Below are 23205 nucleotides of genomic sequence, written 5' to 3' on the forward strand. Positions count from 1 at the left end.
AAATTTAATTTTGTTTGGCAATATTGAAAATTGTTTAATTTTTGTTTTTATTGTCGTGTAAGAGGAAGCTGCTTGAAATTGTGGTTAAAACATATCAGGAATCCTATTTACTCAAGCACCCTTCGTTTCTAAGTTCACTGTAACGAGCGAGGCCTGTAGATGGCAAGGGTGATACAAAGAGATGCGGAGTGCGTGTGTTTCGAGGGGTTTGCCTTAAAGAGGGTGGCATGTCAACCAAACATAATTTATTGATCAGCATATAAAAAAGCGTATAGAATAGAACAAAAAAAAAATGACAAAGTGAAAAAAAAAATAAAATAAAAGGCAGTGCATAAATAAATAAATAATAAAAGCTACAGCGCATAAGAAAGAAAATATATACATATATAGAGAACTTGGCGTTCGCTTCGGGTCCCCCATTATTTTTTGGCAAAAATAAATTAGAATTAGATACACACCCTCGGCTACAAAGATACAGATACAGTCTGCCAAGAAATGCGTAGATACAGAACACAAAACCAGCGACGACACATTTCCAGTTTAGCCAAAATCGGGGAAGTCGGGCCGGGGAAAGAGTCTCACATATGGCTGCAATTAAGTAATTTTTGGAACAACAACGACGAATAATGATATATAGAAGAAACATGCTAGACGTAGAACGCGAGAAACTGCCCGAAAAGCTCAGCAAAAAGGAAAGAAATACGAAATTAAATATAAAACGAAACGAAAATTCGACAATTAAACCGAAAAACATGAAGAAGAAAAACAGTGGAGAGGCAAAACCGACCGCACATTAAATTTTTGTATTTCACTGCCTGCCTGGCGGTGCCTCCATAGAAAATCCCCAATACAGATGCGCCCAAATGGTTAGCACTAAAGCTTAACAAGGCACTATACGAAAAAAGGTTTTCGTTCTTTGTTTTCCGAACAAAATATGAATAATACTCTTAGCCCTCAAATTCGCGAATATATTTTTAGGAGGTTATCGTAACACCAAGACCAAAAATCGAGTGCTTTAAAGTTTTCAATCTTGTTGCCAGTCCTATTATCACTATAGAAATGGATAAAATATGCTAATTAGGAAGTTTACTTATTCACTCTATCGGGCGTACTTATTTTATTTATTTTTCTGGTACTCATCTCAAAATTTTCCAAGCTCTGTACTCAAACTGGGTTTGTATTGCTATTTATTGTAAAGAATCGTACATAAGTACACGGGAATAACAAAACTATTAGAGTGACCGCAACTGTATTTACCCTTTTGAGTGGTGAACGTACACATGAATGTTACATACGGTTGGTCACACACATTTATTTAGAATCCCCACTTTTTATTTAGCTGTTTCAACTCCAAGTAACTGCTGTTCTTCTTGTTGCTTTTACTTTTTACTTTTATTATCGTCGGAAAATAAGCAGCTAAAACAACAACAACACCAGAATGAGAAACAGAATCAAAAAGCACCCGTAAAGCCAAAAACAAATTTAATGTGCCTCAAGGTTAGCCAAAAAGCGACGTCGACGTCGAAAGCAGCGCGCACGAAACGAAAAAAAAAAATTAACAAAAAACATTTTACAAAAAAAAAAAAAAAACAACAACAAAATGTACGCCAATAAGAACGCACAGCAAAATAAAATTCGTGATGAGTTTTGAACAATAAAAACAAACAACAAACAAATGTTCAGATAGGGATGGGGGCTAAGGGGCAATTGGGAGGGGTAAAGGGGAGCTATAATTGGGGGGGCCAAGGAGAGGTTAGGGCAAAGGTTATACGCAAACATTTTTGGGAAGGCAAAGAAACGAGAATGATAAAGCATGGAAATTTGAATGGACGAGCAAACGTCGCAAAAACTATCCTTAACAAGATCAAAAGATTTGGTAGTTTAATTTTTACTATTTATAATTAGCTAATATCTTATTGTGGAATATTTTTAGCAGATTCAATAGGTAGTAAATATATGCAATACTGAAATTTGTTCATATAATTGTAAGATTCTATTCTACGGTACAACCTGTTCGTAACTTTTTTGGCTCTTTATTCTTTTTCAGTATCAGTTAAAGAGAATTGTTATTTGTGAAGATTTTACGGGCCTCGCAGTTTCGACTGTCGACAAGTTGACAAATGGCAAACCGGTTTGGCTTTTGGCCAAGCTCTAACCTCCTCCAACCATCCCCTCTAACCCCTTTTCCAAAAACAGCTAACACTCATTTGGAATGGAGTATATTTATAAATAAAATTCTCTTCAAGCAGATCAAATGCATACGAAAATTTTAAAACATTCGACTGACCAAACAAGAAAAGAAAGCGCGTGGGCGACCCGGCGTCAAATTGCGATTGGGTCTGGAATTGAAAACGAGAATCGCTAGAAGGTATTGGGTATAGGGTATATACGAATTTCACTTGGTTAATCAATTTGCATGATAGGATTAGAAAGAAATAAGTTGTCTGCCACCCAACGAATGCGGGTTTTAAGTTTTTTTTACCCTTTCTCTAGTGGGTTTATTATAATTTTTAAAAGAAGTCCATCCTTTTTATCGATATCCATGCAAGTGGTGCACCAGTAGGTGCCGTGACAACAGTCACTGGGGCTTACTTGTTGATGCAAGGCCCACACCTCAGGCTAGCCCCTGAGCACCCATCCCCTTGTGGTATTGGTCAAATCTGTTGAAATGTTTACATTTGCCGCATGCAGTGTACGTTGACACACAGTGAAAAAAGGGGGTTTACGTATTTGTACTTGCTTATGGTGACAATTTTCATTGCTGTGGGCTTGCACTCATACGTCGCACATATTTTTGTGGAAATTATTCACGAAAATGCCTGCCAGTTTTGTGTCGTCCGCCGCAACTTTTGACAGCCATCTCCACATCGCATCGAATGGATTTCGTATGCGGGGATGGCAGCGAATGACTAGTTGAATATTGGGATTGGGACGGTTCGTTGGTCGGTGGTGTATGCTATATGGTTGGCTGCTTGCCTGAGGGGTCTTAGTAGTATCGTTGCCTGTCAAGGCCATAAACTAACCCCAACTCCCATACTTCCAGCTCCAGTGCGGGCTCATTAATGCGCACTATGTGCTTCAAACGCCATTTGGGCGTTAGCCGACTGTCTTTCCAGCTGTTTTTTTTTCTTCTTGTAAACAGAAGTGGATCTCAGACACTTGGAAAAACAGCTGTGATTTCATAGTTCCATCATCGAGTTTGAGCCACAATATTAATAACTCTTTCAGTTATTTACATCACATTTTATTAAAGTTAAGCTTTTATCCACATCACTTTGAAAAGTTTACGACAAAAGTTTTTCTCAGTGCGCACACATGTCCCAAACATCTCGGGGGTCGTTTTTTTTTTTTTTTTTTTTTTTTTTTTTTGGTACATTAGACCCCTCGGAACCCCCGATTCAGCCTAGCCCCTGGAAGTCCCTCCCCTGTCGACAGTAACTGTAACTACTGCGTCTTCGTTTGTCTGTCGGTTGTTGTTGTGGTCTGCCAACAATGGGCATCATTCATCGCTCATTCACTGCCACTCGCAAAGAGTTCTGGGGTACAGAGCATGTACATTGTGCAGACTGTACACTTTACGCAGGGGCAGCCCCCCGCCCTTTATCCTGGGGGAGCAGAGGAGGGTTGGGGTGGGCATGGAGTGGGGTGGGGCACTTTCCGCAATTCTCCGCCATAAATTCGATGGCGATAAAATGCGCAACGGGCAACGCGATTCGGGATAAGTCCTTTGGCCTCCGTAGCCTGAATTCCAAGGGGGTTGCTGCTAGTTCACGAGGGTGTGTTATAGTTGTTGTAGGGCCCGGGGTTGAACATAAAAATATTTATTAATGAATGCATTTTAAAAGAGACCCAAGAACGGCGAAAAGTTTCGCTGAATTGTCCATAAATCCAATTGGCAATGGTGTTATGTGTATCCGTATCTATGGCATTTAGTATCTGTGAGTGCTCGTGCTCGTGCCTTGTGTGAATGTATGTGTGCCTGCAGCAGCTGATTAGTGAAGCCAACGAGCGAGCGAAAGAAGCAAAACACCTGTTAACCTCAGTGTCTGTGTGCCTTCTTCGATGACAAGTTGGCAATAGGCGCACCGATGTATTTGTATCTCTGTATCTATACAAGTATCTGTGTATCTAATCTTCCTCTCAACATGAATACGATTCCTTAGCTGGGAAATTCATAAATCAATGAAACAAAAATGAATAAATCATGCTTCTTATCTACAATTCATTACAAACTTAGGTTTCCTGAAAGTTCAATCAATGGATGGTCTTTAAGTGTGCCTATTAGGAAATGAGTAAGTCTACTAGAAGTGAGTACTTCACACGTATTCACTTTGTTTGTCGACAGAACTGTCAATGAAAGCGTTTTCTGCATTCAAGAAATGCGAAATCCAAAAAGATATGGGAGTACTTCAGTATTCACCGACTAGTTATCGACTTTGTTCAACACGAACGTTACGAAAGTGGAACTGTGGACCTTTTGGTTGCTGTTCCCTGAATTGTGGGTACTTTCCCGGTCACAAGATATGGTAATACCGTTTAGGAAACAGGAGGCATTGTGAATTCGCGCTTAGATTACAATACTGTTTGTGCAGCAACGTGTGAACAAAGTCACGTAATTTTTAAGAAGGGTCAAGCAGTGTATTGGGGTGGGGCGGGCATATGGAAAAACCTTACCTATTGGGAAATCTCGCTCTCCAAAAGAGGAGCTCTGCCCACCTGCTGCTGATTGTCTCCGGTGTGTTTCGTTGGCCTTTCGGCAGGTCAACACCTCGACGTCTTTTTTTCAGTTTCAAATAGGTATTTTGCGAAAAGGGTGGGGAATAAAACACTTGACACTAAAGCGTGACGCTCTTGTAAGGCATTTTGGTAGTTGTTGTTGTTAAAAGCACTTTGTGGGTTGAACACTTCAAAAAAATAGTGTTAGATCTTTGACGTTTGATAAGGATTCCTATACTTTTGAGTGAAGCTGGTATTTATCAATTGCATATCACGAGTTTTTACGGGTTTTGTTTTTTAAGAGGGGGTTGTATTTTCGGTTTGTGTGATTTTCTAAGTTTATATTTCGGTTTTCCGTTTCCGCTGCGAATGTTTAGCGTTTCAGAGTTGCTCACACGATGGAACCAACACGTTGAATAAAAGTTCGAGCGACGTTCAAATTCGCTTAAAGCCAATAAGTCAGCCAGCGGCAGCGATGCCAGCAGCGACTGCGACTGCGGCAGCGTGCGATTCTAACGGCGCGAGAACGAAACGGATGGCAAACGGGCTGGGGAACAACGCGTAATGGAACGGCCAAAGGCGCGGTCGTCGTTTTTTCTGTTCTATGTCGGACCGCCATAAAATCTAATAAGAACGCCAGTGGTTGTAGTCGGTCGACTGAAATCAGGGGAAGGGAGGGGCGAACCGGAACAGGGTGGATTGGTTGGTTGGTTATGCGGTGTAGCGGCGGCGACGGCGTTGCGTTCGAGTCCGGTACACGCAAGGCAATGAAGTCCCCACCGCCAACCGCCAACGAACCCGACCGCCCGAAGGAACGATTGGGAATGGGCCGGGCAAACAAATAAACAAACGCACCACAAACATCGCCCAGGGGCGTCGCCACACTCATATACTTATGTTGAAATTAACAGCGAAACATATTTTAGGTAGTATAAAAAGTTGTTTTTTGATAAAACCTTAGCACAGAAAAAAACCCGCAAAATATTTAGAGTAGTATACATTTTATATACAATTTTGAGAAAAGAAGAAATAAAACTTAATCTGCGCGAAGTCGTATTGATTAGGGGGCGGCCCCTTTCTGAGACGCCACTGATCTATGGAAGTAGTGGTGGAAGTGGAATCGAGACGGCAACATAGACATTAAAAAATCGAGCGTTGTGTGTGTGGCTGTTCATCGCTTTGAAGCATTTTAACTTTCTGGTGGAAGCAAAGTCAAAAGCAAACGCCAGAAAAAGTTACCCAGAAACTTAAGTTTTCGATAGGTAGAAACATTTGCATAACAAAAAAATCAGGATCAAGATTAAAACTTAATCTGGGAGACTATCGATTATCTAGTGATTTGAAGATGAGAAAAAAAAATTAACCTTCAACCCTGGTCGCTTTTAAATATTCATGTTATATTTAGGTTGTCGAATTCGCCAGCGAATCTTGTGACCCACCACCTCCCATGCCACCCGTTTTAACGTGTTCCAGTTGCTTCCAGAGTTCCAACGAGCCCCTCTTTCCGGCGGGACGCTGGGAATCGACCGCTGCACACACGCATTCTCACTCCAAATGCAGCAAAGTCGGCGTGACCTTGAAAATGTTTTTTATGTTCAATTGCTCTCCCTCTCTTTTTTTTTAATTTAGTCAGCATGCGCAACCGACTGAGCGGCAATAGCTAATATTGTCCCATTAGATATATGTATGTATGGATATGTACCTATGTATTTTGGTAAATAATATTCCAAAAGTAATGAAACATTGTATAAGAGCCAATAACAACGACCAAAACTCACGAACAACGATAAGGAATTATCCGTTATCCGTTCTGGGTTATCAGTTAACGGTGCATGAAAAAGGCAGCGAAAAGCAGGCTGTTACCGTGGACATGACAAAACTATACTAGGGCAAAGGAGTAGCAGAAAAAGCCGAAAAGGATGAGATTCAAAAGGAGTTGGTAAAGAATCAATCACCAATGTAAAGAGAGGGGAGTATTTGGGTGTTAAGTGGAATTGAAACACCGGCAAAAAAGCCGGCTACAAGACGCACGAAAACAATAACAAATGCTCGATGCGGTGCAAGCAAAGAGAGAGTGAGTGAGAGCGCGATAACAACCGGCTGTGTTTCATTCCGTTTCGTTCCCGCATAGTTTGTTTGTCCCACTCACGTTTCCACGCGACAGCCGAAAGAGCGACGAAAAGCGAAAGCTTCGTGTCGCTTCGTATCGACTCGTTCATCTTCGTACCCAGTGAATGTACAGTGGGGTCTAAAAATAGACCCTGACTCGCATCATGCACAGACCCCATTCGTCGCCGATCGCGTCATCTGCCCATTGATTGGTCAGTTTGCTCAAATAGAAGCAAAACAGCCCCACCAACAATAGCAATAACAGAACCCACTGGGGCAACAACAACTTCAAAAAATACAAGTATTCAAACACAGAAAAGTTCTATGTCGCCGTCGCCGCTGTTGGCATCTAATAGCGAATTTATAAAGGAATAAAATGAGCATTAAAAAGCGGCAAGCGACGCAGGCGGGCACACTGGCGGTGGGAGGTGGATTTACAAGGGGGCTGTGGCGTATGGAATTGCTGCAGCTGCGACGCCCGAAGCGTGCCAAAAATTGCCCCAAAGAAAGTGCACACAGAAAGCTTATTCAAGCACACACAGACACAACAGAGGCCAGGTGAGAAGAGTCGTCAATATTTATTTTTTGAAAAGATATTAGCTTTGGCAAAAAAATATGTTTTTTTTCTAATGCATATATGCCATTCTATTATAGGGTTTTTGTTAGTTATAAATTGACAAAACAATGTTAAAAATAAGTTTAATTCTTGAAGCAAGAGACGAACCCACACCAAATAAGCGTATTGTCAGGCAAAGCTGTGCTGGTATTTGTTTGACATAGTCCAGAGCTGCTCCTGATTTGACCGCTGCTGTAGCTACCCCACACCGAGTGGGCAACAGAGTGCGAAGATTACAAGCGACGGATCTGCTGCTGCTGTGCGCCTGTTCGCACTTTTACAAATGCAGTGGGAGAAGCCTAAATGTGCGCCTATGTGGGTGGGGGCCAGCAAGCGGCAAACAACAGCACTAACCCTTCGCTTCGTCCCCGAACAACCACCCATCGTCCACCTCACCCCCTGCTAGTCAATTCGAATTGTCAGTAATTGTTGCTTGCAGTCGCATTCACAGCTTAAATTTTGCTTTAATTAAATGCTAAAACTTGTTATGTAAAGCAACAACAAATTGGTCTAGTGAACTGACTCGACCAGGAAAATACCTCGTGGAATAATACTACATGTGTTCTAGCCCTCCGGACGGCGAGTGCATCTTTTCTGTCCGCAGCTACAGGGTGGGCACAGCTTTTCTGTCCGCAGCTACAGGGTGGGCACAGCAATTTCAATAGCAATTGCTGTGCACTCTTTGCATATATATATGCAAATAAAAATTAATCATTGCTAACTAACGAAACCCATAAAAAATCATCTTAACAACAATTTAGAGAGTCTAGGTGGCAGGGTCGCCCCATTGATACCCAGCAGCAGCCGCACACCCATACCCAAGTAGGTGAATCACAAACCCGATCTCGACACCCTGTAGTGTAAAAAATTCATAAGAAGTGTGATGGTTGATAGACTACTAAAATATCTCTTATTTTGGCTAATCTGAATCTTTATAAACTCGCCGTTCGCCGAATAATATCCTAAATGCCTAAAAGCAAAGTGCTTTTTTATATCTGTAACTTTAAAAATGCTATCGAATTTCATAGAGGAAAATACTACGGAAAAACACAGAGCAAGTTGATTGTTGAGTATACTGCGCAGATAGCAGTGTTTTTCGGGATGGCTACATTTACTTTATGACCCTTCTCAGTTAGTCACTAGCGACCAGCCCCCTCCAGAGCTCAATGCAAAAACAGCGATGGCGAATGACTTTGTGGCAATAATTAGACACAAATTGAAATAGTGTCGCATGAGACGGAGAAGCGTTCGACGCAAAAAGGCGAAATTAAAAGCTGAATTTGCATACTGATCGATCGATCGTCCGACTGACGGGATCTCGATGGGAGATCCCGGGGGAAATCCGGGGAGAGGGGTCCCCGCAATTGCGACTCATAATCTAAAAACTGCACTTTGGGCGCCGAGAATCGGAAATGCCTGATGATGAGCTAATGCCAAATAAGTATTGGGTAAGATCAGGGCCAGGAGTTAATCACCACCAGAAGCCATCGATCAGCCCTCGCATTGTCCAACGGCTTATGGCTCATAGCTCTTAGCTCTTAGCTCACGGCTTACAGCGTCCAGTCACTTGATTTATCTATCGTGTAAGTGTTCAATGCCAAGCCCAAAACCGAGTTAGAACCCACACGACGACAATGGCAATGACAGCTACAAGTTCCGCTGTGCGCAGGGGCGGCCACCCTCAGGGGGGAGGGGTTCTAGAGGGGTAGGGTTACCGCCGAAATGTCTGATTGATCACCGAATGTCCGAAAGGCTTGTCACTCCCCACTTGTTTACACCGGCACTTGTTTACATTCTCAGAGAAGGGATTTTACTGGGCTCTGTGGCTCATACTATCTGTGGTCTAAGTTTGGCTCTTAGTTCATGGCGTTGGATTTCTTCTGGCTACTGGATTTCGGTTTCTTCCTTTTGCCCTAGCTGTTCAGGAGTTGTCTAACTTTTGAGAAGAAGCCATCTCATTGGTTTGTGCATCCAAGTACTTCAAAAGAATTCTTCTCTTTTGGAAACAAGTCACCCTACCCCTCTTCATAATACTAAACCAAAATCCTTACCTATTAGGATTAACACAACCCAACGAGGGGAATGACCGCCAAAAATTTTCTTGATCAGTTGCTGGACAACCTTGGTATAATTTATTGCCTGGCAAAGTTAATACAGTATTTCTTATCAACTCAAATCGACTTGAGCTTTGAACACAGTAAAAACTGAAGCCAGTGCGAAAGAATATTTATTATCACTGTTATGACGTAGCTCTGAATTACTCGTTCTAGGTTGTAGATGGTAACAGTCAGAAGTGCAGGATGTGCTAATTGTAGATAGCCCAACTTAATTATTGCGTATAGCAAATAGTATAAACTCGAACTTCCCGAATCTCTTTGTTGGTCAAATGATTTTTACCTTTTGTCCGCGAATTTCGATACTCGAATATAGTTTTTCCGCATGCCAGCGCCAGCAGATAGATGTGTATGTGTGGAAATCGGTGATCAGGGCGACGGAGATTAACACGTTGAGGCGGAGCCATTGTCGCGGCGGGTTAAATGACACGATCGATGGCCAACCTGTCCTCAAGTTCGAACCACTAAGCGGTGATTATTGATTAGTGCGCCATGGCAACATCTTAATGCCCAGCGGGGTTCAGGCCCATAAATTAAGCTGCTAGCTGTCAAGCGGAGATCGTTGGAATCGAAATATATCATAATAGATATTTGCCCCCCCTCTTTTGCCAGCGAAGATGTCGTGCCGAATGTGGCACAATGTGGCACATTGTTGGCTTTGTGCATCCTCTGGCTGCATGCCGCACTTTTTATGGCTCACGCAAATCCATAAAAAATACTTGGCCCAGTTGGGAGCGGGATTCCGAAATAGCAGGAGCGAGCCAACGAGGCGTATGACGAACGTCGGCGATACAATGTAGCTGGGCGAATCCAGTTGAAAGTGATGGAACACTTTGTACAGAATGTACTTATTTTACTTTCTCCACTGCAGACCTGAAACGTTATATTCAATGCATATTATATGGTAACTTATGTATTAATTAGCAACTTAAAACCAGAATTATTGATAAATTTATGGTTTGAGTGAACTTTGAAAGGCAGATCGATATATATCCAGTGCAAAAGTTTGATGATGAAACAGGGCACTAGTCATACAATAAAAGTCAGAGCTTTAGGGACAGGAAATGACGGATGAGAGTGGAACTGGGCATGAGGCACCTGAGGACTTCCCGGGAAATCCGCTGACTGGATGTGCCGTTATCGCGATGCATTCCGCACTTCTTCGAGCTGCGATCGGAAATCTGGCCAGGATGCACTAGAACCCAAGCTATATTCCGCCTAATCGTTGCACCAGGAAACAACCTGGAAAAGGGTCTGAGGCAAGGCAAACACAGTTGTCTGTGGGCACCAGCACGCGAGAAAAACTTTCGGTCGGTCCCTCGTGTGGCGCTTTTGCGACGACTTGTGGGTCGCCAGTTTCCTGCGAAAGCGGATCAATAACAAGGGGCGGCGACTCAACAGCCAACGCAAGCCAGTCTTTCAGTCAGTCAGTCAGTCAATCCCCTGGTTAAGCACTCCCCTCAGCTGTCCATGTCGACCCTATAAACTTTAATTAATCGCTCAAGCGACTGGAAAGAAGACATCGAGAACAGCAACCAAAACAAATGGAAAGTTCGTGATTATCGATCTGCAGATACCCTTTAGTTGCAGATGGTTCTTTTGACACTGAAACACCCTTTAATCTCATAAAAACTTGATAAGTTTGGGTTGGAATGTAGATAGCGGCTTTTCAAGTGCTTTAGCTTGTGATAAATCCAATTTCTGGCAATCTTGACTTCTTGTAATGAATTTTCCACTTATAAAAGTAAAAAATAAATCGTAATTTCAACCTTTAAATTGAGAGCTTCTAGTTTAACTGTTGAATACTTTATACATGCCCAAATAACACAATGACAGTTGGCAGTTGGCAACTGGTGACCCATTTCCCTGGTCAAGCCTCGGCAGAGAGTTCTCTTTCAGCGGAGGCCACGCCCGAAAGCTCTTCGAGGAATACCTTGAAAACGAAACTCTAAATTGTTTTAGATCTACTTCGTATCGATTGACGCGAGGCTCCAGACCCCTCCCCCCCCCCCCACGCTATGAAGACTTCAACCCCCTCATGCCCAAAAAAAAAAAGGAACCATGGAGCGAGGTCCTGCACGCAACACGAAAACTTTCTTTCACATTTTTTCGACGCCCGCTTTTACGATACGAAATTACGATTGTATAATAAAGCGGACGGCGGGGAGGGAAGCACTGCCGACGACGACGATGGAGACATTGTCGGAGCGCAGGTCCCGGATCCGTCCGGGTGGTAGATGGTGGTGGTGCACTGGGGAGGGGGTGGCGGGGCGTTTGGGCGGGTGGTGGTGGCTTAGTCCGGGTCCGGGCCAAGTGGGCCGCCATTTTGTGTGCAGACTTGTGGCGCCAGTTTTATGTACTCGACGAGCAACACGCGTTCGCGGACAGGCGGACATCGAGCAACGGACAGGGTATGCAGGAGGTGCCCAGTGCTGCTCAATCGACCACTTCGAGAAGCTAAAAATACTTCACTAATCATCTGCAAATTCTAAGTAAGAATATAGTATGTCTTTCGCATTAATGCCTTCTTGAATGGAAACGCTTGATTTGGTACAAACGTTTCGTGAGTCTCTTGTGAATCGTTCCAATTAATTAGCAATTAATTAATTTATTAATTTTCAATGAATCGTAGCATTAGATATCATTTGACACTATCTAAAAAATATTTGCTGAGAGAAACTGTATGCATAGATCCTTAGCTTGATCTTAGATTCTTCGCTTCCAAATTGCTTGACTCTGAATAGCTCTGAATGGCTAAATTTGCAGCACTGATATTGGATGTTAAACTGGAAACGAAGGTCCTCAGACTGTGGGACTGGGACTGTGCGATTGCGGACAGCGGACTGCGGACTGCGGATGTGCGGATGTGCGGCGACTCCGGCGTCAGCGGTGGACTAGGACATAAACTCATTTATTGTGTGGGCCGTAGCTGTCGCCGCCCACCGACCACCGCCCACCGACTAGAACCCACCCCCCAAGTGGCCGCCAGTGGTCGCCAGGCGGGCGTGCGCTACGCAATTAATTCAAACACTCGAAGGACACAGGTCACAGGTTTGCCCAGTCAATTCCAATTCCAACGGGGAACAGGAAACTCTAGACGGGGTCCAAGTGGGGGTAAGCCAGCATATTTGCGTATGTGATTTGGCCCAGCATGTGGTTAATGGCGTCAACAAACGGTTGCCAGAACACCCAGAATCACCAGATCCCGACGTTTCTCTCTTGACTCCAGATACAAATGTGAAATGTGTGTCTGTTGTGTGGTCATAACTCTAACTAACTAAAAGGGTAATGATTGGGCCCAAATTGGGAATTCTCCTGCTGAAACTATTGTAAACTATTCTAACAGTAAGCAAAGGCAAAGGAGTATTTAGACTGTTTCATATCGAGATTAAATAGCTTTTACACCAACTTTGCTGCAACCTACAACTTTAAGATGCTGCTAAATATTTTTAGTCAGGCCAGAAATAAGTGTCAAACCAAATCACTCTACTAGTGTACCAATTCGTTGGGGTTATGGGGCTGGGCCCAAAAAGGGGGGCACTTAGTTCCAGCTCAGATGGAATCTTTTGATATTCGCCGGCTGGGACGGCGGAGGGGTGGTGAGGCGGGCGAAGCGAACTCTGCGGACACAACGCTGCTGCTGTTAAGCACACTGAAGCCCGGAGCAGTACTTCTCCACTGATAAGACTCGGCCACCGGGCGTCGGCTCCAAGGGGGATTACGGGGCACTAGGTAAACGACCCCCCTGCCCACCGCCACTGGCTGATAGCGCTGAGCGCTGGAATGTTCTTAGGTCCCAATTAAAGTGAATCATATCCTCAACCTACAAGTGAACTCTGAGTGGAACGGAGATTACAATATTTCATTCATTCGGTTGTGTGTTGGTGGTTTTCATTTGTCAGCGCACAGTGCACATGCTTACTTATTTGTTTTTAGTAACACAGAATCAGAATCAGCTGGTCGATTTAGTATTAACCGAGTTATTGTTTTCGGCAACTGACCTTGAACAAGACCTTTAGCAACCATTTATTTTAAGGGTTGGAAAAAAGACGAGCACCAAGTGTAGTGTATAAATTCATAAGCTCTAATTGATGCAAACTGAACGGTAAAGTTAACCCCCTTCAAAATAAATTAAATACGAAATCTTAAATATGTAATAAAAAAATACAACTCATTTCTTAATCATCACACCCTTTTAGGAATGTGGTTACATTTCTACGCGCTTGGCCCGTAAACAAGAACTGTCGGCCGCTGACTTAGATCGCCATAAAATATGACAAAGAATCGAATACGAGTAATAAAACAAAGAATCGAATAAGAGTACTAAAACAAAAACCCGGAGATCTCTTTGGAAAATAACCGAAGGATTTTGAGCACGAAGTCGGGCCCAGATAGCTTTCGCGATCGCGCCCCTATTTAGAGCATGACCGAATGCAACAATCTAATCGGGCGCGCGCATCGTCACACCCCACCACCCAACCACCCAACCTCACCCCCATGCACACACACCCCTACCCCTCCCGATCAGCCCTTAGTGTCGGCTATCAATCAGTGCGGCGATTGGCGGGCGATAACCAAAGCCAGTCGGCCAATCCGCGTCCGCGATCTGCACTTCGCGATTCCGTCGGCTCTTGGTTATAATTAGCAATTACAACTCGATACCAGCGATCCGATCCGATCGACCGACCGCCGATCGATCCGTCCGTCCACCTAGGTTGTTATCAGCAGGGGCGCTTATTATTTATTGCCCACAGTAGTTGCCGGCTTGAATTTATTAAATGCGTTAAGTAATTGTCGCTATTTTCGCAAATGATTTCACGATCATCGGCTATCTACGAGGGTCTACGGCCATGGGCCAACCGGAGTGCGAGGGGAGGAGCTAGTGGCTTTCGGTTTTCAACTACATCTTCGGGATGGGGCTGCAATGACATGACTAACACAAGTTTCCCCTTTTCATGCCCTTGCTGTATTATAATTTAAGTCAGCAGTTTGCAACGCGGTGAAGGAGACACCTCAGACCCCATAAAGCATATATGTTCTTGATATTTTATAATATTAATCAAGAGAAAAATTGTCATAGCTTCGATGTTGTTTAGACTTGATGTAGCTTCCTTTCTTGTTACTTTTCCTGGCTTCTCTCCAAGAAGTGGCTCACAAATATCAATCTCCAGCATAAAACTGGAAACGTTGGTAAGGGAAACTTTAAGTGCAGTTTACTTATGAATTAAACCACAAACATTTAGAGATGCCACATTAAAATCTCAGGCAATTGTTCAAGTCATACCTCGAAATGTAGTGGGTTTAACGCCACTTTCTGGAAATTTCGAAAGTGACAACGTGTTTAATAATATTTAAAATGAAAAGCAACAAACTCCAATCCGCAACCCCCAAAAACAAACTAAACGCCAAAAGAGCTAAGCTGATTAGAGCCTTTGGCCAAGTTTGCAGTGGTTTATCCACATTGAAATTGCCAAAGAGACCCACACACACACACACACACACACACACAACATCACAATCGTAATAATTTATATGCAAATCAAATATATATTTTGTGATTAAACCGTTTTGCTGTTTTCATTAACACCCTGCCACGAAGTCCCGCTGATCCGCCAACTTGTCAACCGACCGGCGATTGTCTTTCTTCGGCTCGGGAGATGTGCGTGGATCGCCAGTCGTGAGTGAAGCAGTCGTGAGGGCCGATACACATACGCCCCGTGTCCAAGTTACTCTTTTAGTCTGATTTGAAGTGCACTGAAAAATATGTGGTATTTAATTTATTTATTGCCAATATATCACAAATAAGATGAGCATGAGTCATAAGGGGGCAGCGCAAGACATCGAAAATGCTGTAAAAAATATCAGAGTCAGGCGAAACGAATGTTACGTATACGCCCGGTAGTGCGATTGAAGAGTTGTCTCCCTTGTGATTGATGGGCATTTTCGATTTGTGAATATTTATCGTAATATGTCTATGTACAATGTATGATAAACTCCAATAGTAATTAATAGGCGGCTTTTCAATTTTGCGTGAGTCGTTAAAGGTCTGTGTGTGAAATTAAACGCCCATCGTGATTAGAAAATGGCGAAACGCTCATCGCTCATCGCTCATCGCTAGCTGGTACTTTGGGCCTGGCCAAAAAGCCGCTCAGACGCTCCGGCGGCCAGTTCTGCTTTTGATTAAGCTCATTTGCATTTGAATGGCAGTGCTGGACGCTGGTTTTATGTTACTCCACAGGCCGGTGGCGGTGGGGAGGGTGTTGTGTGTGTGCTGTATGTGCTGTATGTGTTGTGTGTGTTGTGTGCTGTGGTGGCTTTGAATTTCTAATAAGCCAAGTTATTTGCGCATGACTCAACGGCGGTGCGTCGTCGATAATATTCATGATACTCCACGCCACTCCACTCCGCTCCGTTCGCGAGCAGAACAGCTCGGCTCGGATCGTTGGGTTAGTTGGGCAAATATTTATAGAAGCGCTCGCCAAATCACCAGTCGCCTGTCTATTAAATTTACATTCGCGTTTACCCGAAGCTGCAAGCCCGGGCCAAGACAACTATTTTTAGCCGCCTGAATCTCCAGCCAATCGGTCTGCGGCAGCGATCGCAAGCATCTGTTGAACAGCAGAGGCGATGAGTCGCTACTCGCCTGAAATTGACCCGAACGCAAACCCGAGTCAACTAATAATATCTGACCCATCTGTAATGTCCGACGAAGGTCGTCGTGAAGAAAAATCACTGTATTTTGAGGTCTCCTAATGCAATTCATGCCAAAATAGGAGAAATATGACATGAGCAGGGTCCAAAAATTGAACCGTTATCAAATTGAAAAATCTTAATGCAGTTAGTTCAGGAATTCCATCACAAATGTTAAGAGTTATGTCACTTTGAGATCGGATAAAAATTGTCCGAGTTATGGATCCTGGAAGTGCTGATTTGGATCTCCTATTGCAATTCATGGCAAAATGGGTAAACAGGAAAAACAAACATTTTTCAATGATAACTTTTCTGTTATTTGGGCATGAAACTACTTACAGCTAAACAAAGTATAGTTTTGGAAACCAGAGAAGCCCAACAATCTATTTCAATGAATGCAAATTAATTGTAATTCAACTGATCCCTTGACCCCTGACCCCTGTCAAAAATCCGAAAAATGGTTTTTTAGAAAATGTTGTTGATGTTGTTTAGGCTTTATGTTGTTTTTTTTCGACATATTTTAAGACTGCAAGGGTTTATAAGGGTTTCTTGTTCTGTCCTATTCCCAGTTAGCCAGCAGTCTGGAGGGAGTATCCTTGCAGCAAAACAGCAACTGATCAAACAGAGTTTATTTCCAGAAAACGTAACAAGGCTAGTCTGGTCTTAACACATGTTGACACAGATGTAACCAGCAATGGAATAGCAATTAATTACAATAAAGTCGGAAACAGGAGACAATATTCGAATACTTTCCCAAGCATTAACGAATTATCTTCTCACTTAGCTCGAAATTTATGTCAGGTAACTTTGCTTAAAACCGCTCATGGTTCTTGGTAAAGCTTTACTCATTATAGCCTGATTTTCTTTGGTTGTGTCTAAGAAGCTACAGTTCTCTGCGCTGCTCCCATAAACCTTTTTCGCATCCCAAAAAACCAAAGCAAAACGCAATCATTTTCAATTATTCGCAATTATTTTCGCGCCATCTCGCTCTTGCTGCCCTGTCGCTATGCCCGTCTCTTTCTGCAGCTCTATCTCCGCTTTTTATACCCTTGCAGAGCAAAGGGTATTATAATTTTGGCCAGAAGTTTGCAACGCAGTGAAGGAGACACCTCAGACCCCATAAAGTATATATATTCTTGATCAGCATCACGATCTGAGTCGAAATACGTCTGTACGTCTGTCCGTCTGTCCGTCTGTCCGTCTGTCTGTCTGTCCGTCTGTCCGTCTGTCCGTCTGTCCGTCTGTCCGTCTGTCCTCCTGTCCGTTTCTGCCTAAACTAGTCTCTCAGTTTTAAAGCTATCTTGCTGAAACTTTCCCAAAAGATGTGTAGTTATTGCACGCAGTATATAAGTCGGAACGAGCCGGATCGGCCGACTATATCGGATAGCTCCCATACAAGAGGTCAAAAAAATAAAGGATAAAAATTATTACTCCGTTGTTTTTGATCAGATCGACTTGAATTCTTCAAGATGGCGTTTTCTAACGGTTATTAAATTTCGGATTAAATTTTATCAAAATCGAATAACCCTATCATATAGCTGCCATAGGAAAGATCAAAAAATATATATAGAAATAATGGCAAAATAATCATAACGTTGTTGTTTTTTATTCCACGAGCATGATTTTTACAACATCGACTTTATGAACTACCCTTGACCCGAGAAAAAAATTTCATCAAAATCGGACGACTATATCATATAGCTGCCATATGAACAATAGTCGAAAATATGGAAAATTAATAGAAAAGTCGTCATAGCTTTGATGTTGTTAGCCTTTATGTATTTTGTTCGATATGTTTGATGACTGCAAGGGTATATAAGCTTCGGCTTGCCGAAGCTAGCTTCCTTTCTTGTTTTTTTTTTTTTTTGGCACATTTGCTCCGGCTCCAGCGAGTCGCGCATTGTGGATGAATTAGTCAGGAAATTAATTAATCAAAACTAACGCAAAGCAACGAATCAAAAACAACAAAAGCGGACAAAAAATAAGAGGAAAAAAGAACACAAACAGAATGTAAAAAAAAGTGTCGCTCTACAATTTGTTGCCCGTCATTTGCTTATTTTGCGTGGAGCTACCCCCACCTCCCTCGCCCCCTCGTTCCCTTGCTTACCCATTGTTTGATTTGTGTCGCCTGAGTTGTTGTTGCAGTAGGGCATTCGCCAGTCTGCTACCCCCCAACAGCCCCGAAAGATCCAAGCCAGAACCCTGTCTGCGAGACTTGTTTGCCGGCGGTCAACCTTGAGAGGCGCTTAAAATGTTTTGATTATTATATTCTCATTGTTTTTGCTTTTGTTCAAACGCTAAACCACCGGAGGTGGTGAGGCGTAGAAGTGGAGGAGCAGGGTGCCCGGCCCAACTCCCGACTCCCGACTCCCATTCAAGCCCTCTGGTTATTTCCGTGTTCTCCTATTAGCGACTGTACCCTTTTACTCCCAACAGGTTACACAGGTGCGCCAATGAATTGGGCGTTCTGCTAATGGCTCCCACTTTCCTAATGATATGATCCACTTAATTAATGGTCGCTGCTGCTTGGCCTTGGCTTATTGGGGGTTCTGGCGGCGCCTGCAACTTCCCTCGGGGGGAATCTTTGGGGTGCTATGCTTTGGTGCCTCCGGCCATATGGAGGGCGTCGCCTCACAGGGCCGAACACCCAGATTCGTACGGTAATCGAATTCATTTAAATGCATTAAACTTGTCTCATTATGCCGCTGCAGTAATGGCATCAGCAAGTCGAATCCATCTATCGCCCGCCCGCCGCCTGACTCATTCGAAGGCGGGTCGCGGACATATGGCAGCAGTGGGCCGCAAATTGTTGAACAAACAAAAAACATTTCATGCAATTTGTACGCGGCAAAGGAAGACGAGGAATTCTGTGGACAGTCCGGGCGGAGTCGCTAGCTTCGAAGTTCTTTGGCCAAAGTGGTTTTCCGGCTAAGATCGGGGTCTTAATCGCAGTCAACCATGATGGCAGCGACAAAAAGGATATCTGTCATAATTCTGGTGAGCTAATATTGCGACCCGCATCGTGGACGTCCAAGTATGGCCAATGGTTTTGCTGTTGTTGTCGCATGTGGCCAATTTATTGTTGCATTTGGCAACTGGGCGGTGAAATTTCGTGCTCGCTTTGATCTTGACGCGTTTTTGACACTCGCCGGGCATTTCGTCGATTTTGCTCTCAGCCTCGGGAAACAACAAGAAGAAATGCGGTGGCGAACGGCGAATGGGGCTAGCGGACAGCCAGCCGGCGGCATGTGCCGCGCATTTTTCATTATTTTTCCTACTCAAATATGTATGAGTTTTATTTTCCCTCAAAATGTTGAGAAGAAAAACGCTTTTCATCCACATTTCGGCGCATTACTCAGCTGCAAGTGGAATTGGCAATCAAAATCAAAATGTAAGAGTTTTCTGTACCTATTTTTAGAACCGCTTGGATCGTGCGATTCTATATGCAAAGCATATTCGTAATTTGTATGCTCAATCACAGCCGCAGAGGTCGGGCAAATTGCATTAGTGATGTTATTTGTTTGTCATTAGCCGACAGGGGTTACGAATGGGATCTGAATCAGCGTAGCTTACGTTTTTTCCAACGCTTGTGAGTGTTTGAGTTTATGATAATCTATAATCTATTTCTTTGAAAGTCAATAATGTGCAAATACTTACCTACATCTTGGCTGTGATGTATTAACAGTGGTCTAAATGAACCTAAGCTGTTCTTCTTTGTTTTGTGTCCCACTTGATTAATTTTATCCAAATAATTAAAAATGCTCGCGAGAACGGTATTTAGATGAGTTCTTGTACCTGCGGGAGGAGTTCTCCTAAGCTTGTTAGCCGCCGCCGTTCTCTTTTATTTGTGTACACTTCACCTTGCCCTCCAGCCTTGCCAGCGGACGGACAGACACGCAACGAAAGCGGGGCAATTAGTTTGGGTGGACCGAGGGCGGCACCGAGGGGGCACTGTCAACTGGCAACTGGCAGCCGGCCAAGGCGCACGCACCATGGCGTCTCTGCCGTCCCTGGAGAGGGGCATCAGGTGGCGTGGGCGGCTGGGCGGCTGGGGAGGTATCCGAAGATATAGCACTTTTAATATAGTGCGTCAGAGGCGACGGATGGCGCGGAAGTAGGTCTGCCCCCTGGCTCCCCTTCACCCACCGACCAAGTGGCCTTGAAAGCGCCCGTTTTGATTTATGCGGCATTTTGCAAAAGTCAACAAATGAAAATGACACAGAGTAATGCCAAGAGAGTTTTCTTTCACCATTTCGATTTCGTTTGCCCCAAGGCCGGGCGCACAAATAGATGTCCCCTTGGCTCTGAATCTCCTCACCATAGATTCTTTTAATCTTTCCATTTTCGCTTTTATTCCCTGAACTTCCCTAAAAAATTAAAAACAACTTTATTGTCTTTACAGGAGATGGCATTACAAGTGGAACTATACGAATACAAACACTTCTTTCAAATTATTTGGCATCAAGAAAGTCGGCTACATACGTACGCTTTTTATTATTAGTAAACAGCTCATGTTGAATTAGCCCGATCGAGCTTTCCTAGAACCACCAATTGGAACATGGTAGGTATCCTTGTGTTTACTGTTACCTCTGAACGGATTTTTAACTCTATAACGTTGTAGGTAACCGAAACTGAAACACTTTAAGCAACTCCAACCCAATTGGCATGGGCGCCGTAGGAAGTCGTCAGCTAAATCCCGTCCAGTTGAGCGACTACCAACAGGCCACGGGTCTGTCCGCCGAGCAGTTGGAGCAGCTGCACACCCGGTTCCGCAGCCTGGACCGCCACCAACGTGGCTACCTGACACCCACCGACTTGCTGCGCATCCCGCAGCTCTCTCTCAACCCGCTGCACCGTCAGATTGTGGACGGCTTCTTCCCCAGCCGCGAGCCAAGCGCCCGACTCGGCTTCGACCAGTTCGTTGAAGCCTGTGCCACCGTCCTGGTGCCGCAGTTTGGCCGTGGCGAGCTCGGACGCCACGACAGGCGAGCAAAGAAATTGCGCCTTCTCTCAAAGATTTTCGACACCCGCCGCAGCGGCTGCATCACGCGCGAGGACTTCCGCCAGATCATGCGCAGCCTCCTTGATCCGATCTGGAACCACCAACTGGCCCAGGACGGCGAGTGTCAGCTGGAGCAGGAGCAGGAGCAGGCCAAGTACCGCAAGCCCGAGGTGGAGGTCGAGCTGCAGCTCCTGGAGCAGCAGGCCTTCGGGGCCTCGAACCGCAATCAGATCTCGTACGAGGAGTTCGAGCAGCGTCTGTACAGCGCCGACGTCGACGGACGGCTGTCGATCGCCAAATGGCTGGTGGACGAGGACGAGGCTGGTGGACATGAACTGCCGGATGCTTCAGGTCCTTAACAAAAATAGGCAGAGTTCACGTTTTTCCTTGTCGTCGCGTAAGATCCTCTTAAATGTTTATAAAATAAATTGGCAATACAAATTCGTTTTTTAATTTCAGTTTCCACGGTCTCAGCTCTCACAAATTGCAGCTCTGGGCTCTAACAAGGAGTAGCTAATAAGATTTCTCTTAAATAACCGTCTACCTCATAAAAAGTATTTCTATTTGTTACTCAAAGTTTAATAAATATATTTTGTTTGATAATTGCATACATTTTTTTTTGGTTTAGGCAATAAGTTACATTTTCGTAGCTTGCATACTCTTAGGCCAAATGTGTACAACACAACAACATTCAATTCATTGCCTGCTTTTGGGGGTTCTTACGTCACGTAGCGTTGTCTCGTGGGCCGACCAAAAGCCAAGTTTTAACTGTAAAATTTGATTTTACACCAGGCCAACATAATACAGTAGTAGGTGGCTGCTGATTTTTGTGCACTGGTACCAAGCTCGTCTCCCATTGGCCAGCCAATAGGAGGAAAGCAGTTTCTTGGAAGGACACCGTTATATTTGAGCATCTACCAGGGATGGACAACCACCTTGCTTAACTGATCAGCTGTTCGACACCTGCTAAACGGTTATGTTTGCCTGTTACTTTGAATATGAAAATCTGCTTCGCTGCAACTACCAGGGATGGACAACCACACGTTGATTTACTGATCAGCTGATCGTTCGACACCTGCTAAACGGTTATGTTCGCCTGTTACTTCGAATTTGGAAATCTTATACTTCGCTGCAACACAGCGAGCTTGAGAAAAGAAACCAGTTGCGTTTATTTCATTCACAATAAATGTTTATTTTTAATTGTTAATAGTTAGGGTGTAATTTTCAATATCAGATAGCTTTCTCGCACCAGGGCGTGTGTCTGTGCAACTCCTAATGCGCTTTAAAATTTCTTTATGTATGTTACGATACTGGATCTCGTGCTAAAAAAAAATTAAGAAAACAAACAATATATAACCTTAATTATGAACATGACTTTATGGCAGGCCCGGGAGCTCTCCGGCGATTCCATGTGCGGTGATTATGCTGCCAAGCGCCGCTTTGGGCTTACACGATTGCGCTACGATAAGGATGTGTGAGCACTGATAAATCGGTTCGATATATAACACTAGGTTGGTTCAGATATAGAAGCAGATAAGGATTCCAAATACAATTTTCAAGGTACGCTACACATGATGCTCGATGATCCGCTCCGCTCAGGATTAAATTATAAATTCATAACGATTCTTTAGACTTTAAACTACAATTATGTTTCGATTTTGTAAAAAATTTGGTTTCACGCTTGCATTAGCCGAGCTTTACGTTTAGATTATGTGCTATATGTGTTGGTATATATAAATCGTGGTGTATGCGTACGGGTATTAGATATAAATAATTACAAAAAGTGTCTTTACGATGTAGAAAAAAAATACTTGCGCGCAATCTGGAAACATTACTTTACACTGGGTAAGGAGGCAGACGATTTATCTAATCCTGATCCTGATCCTCTGCCCAATTTCCACCAAGTTTCTACTGGCGCCGCACGGTCCGCTCACGCTCCCTCCCGCTCTCCTCGCGCT

The 23205-nt window shown here is 43.8% G+C and overlaps 2 protein-coding genes across 5 annotated transcripts in view; one reads left to right on the forward strand and one right to left on the reverse strand.

Annotated features, from left to right (window-relative positions):
• LOC108097219 (activating transcription factor 3) overlaps positions 1 to 5464 on the reverse strand; it is a 33545-nt gene extending 28081 nt beyond the window's left edge. Inside the window, exon 1 of the mRNA XM_017199367.2 lies at positions 4675 to 5464. The gene's annotated coding sequence lies outside the window, so the exon portion shown is untranslated. The remainder of the gene's footprint in view (positions 1 to 4674) is intronic.
• The window catches only part of LOC108097220 (calcineurin B homologous protein 2), a 53373-nt gene extending 31518 nt beyond the window's left edge, over positions 1 to 21855 (forward strand). The window contains exons 1-4 of one of the 4 annotated variants that reach the window (XM_017199370.2): positions 7332 to 7383; positions 20648 to 20806; positions 20867 to 21644; positions 21707 to 21855. In XM_017199370.2, coding sequence (XP_017054859.1) covers positions 20911 to 21606 — 696 coding nt within the window. In that variant the 5' untranslated portion in view covers positions 7332 to 7383; positions 20648 to 20806; positions 20867 to 20910 and the 3' untranslated portion in view covers positions 21607 to 21644; positions 21707 to 21855. The other 3 variants (XM_017199368.1, XM_017199369.2, XM_043207560.1) reach the window with 3 other exon arrangements.
• The last annotated feature ends 1350 nt before the right edge of the window (positions 21856 to 23205 follow it).

The sequence above is a fragment of the Drosophila ficusphila genome, unplaced genomic scaffold, assembly GCF_018152265.1.
Source record: "Drosophila ficusphila isolate 14025-0441.05 unplaced genomic scaffold, ASM1815226v1 contig_198, whole genome shotgun sequence".
Lineage (NCBI taxonomy): Eukaryota > Metazoa > Arthropoda > Insecta > Diptera > Drosophilidae > Drosophila > Drosophila ficusphila.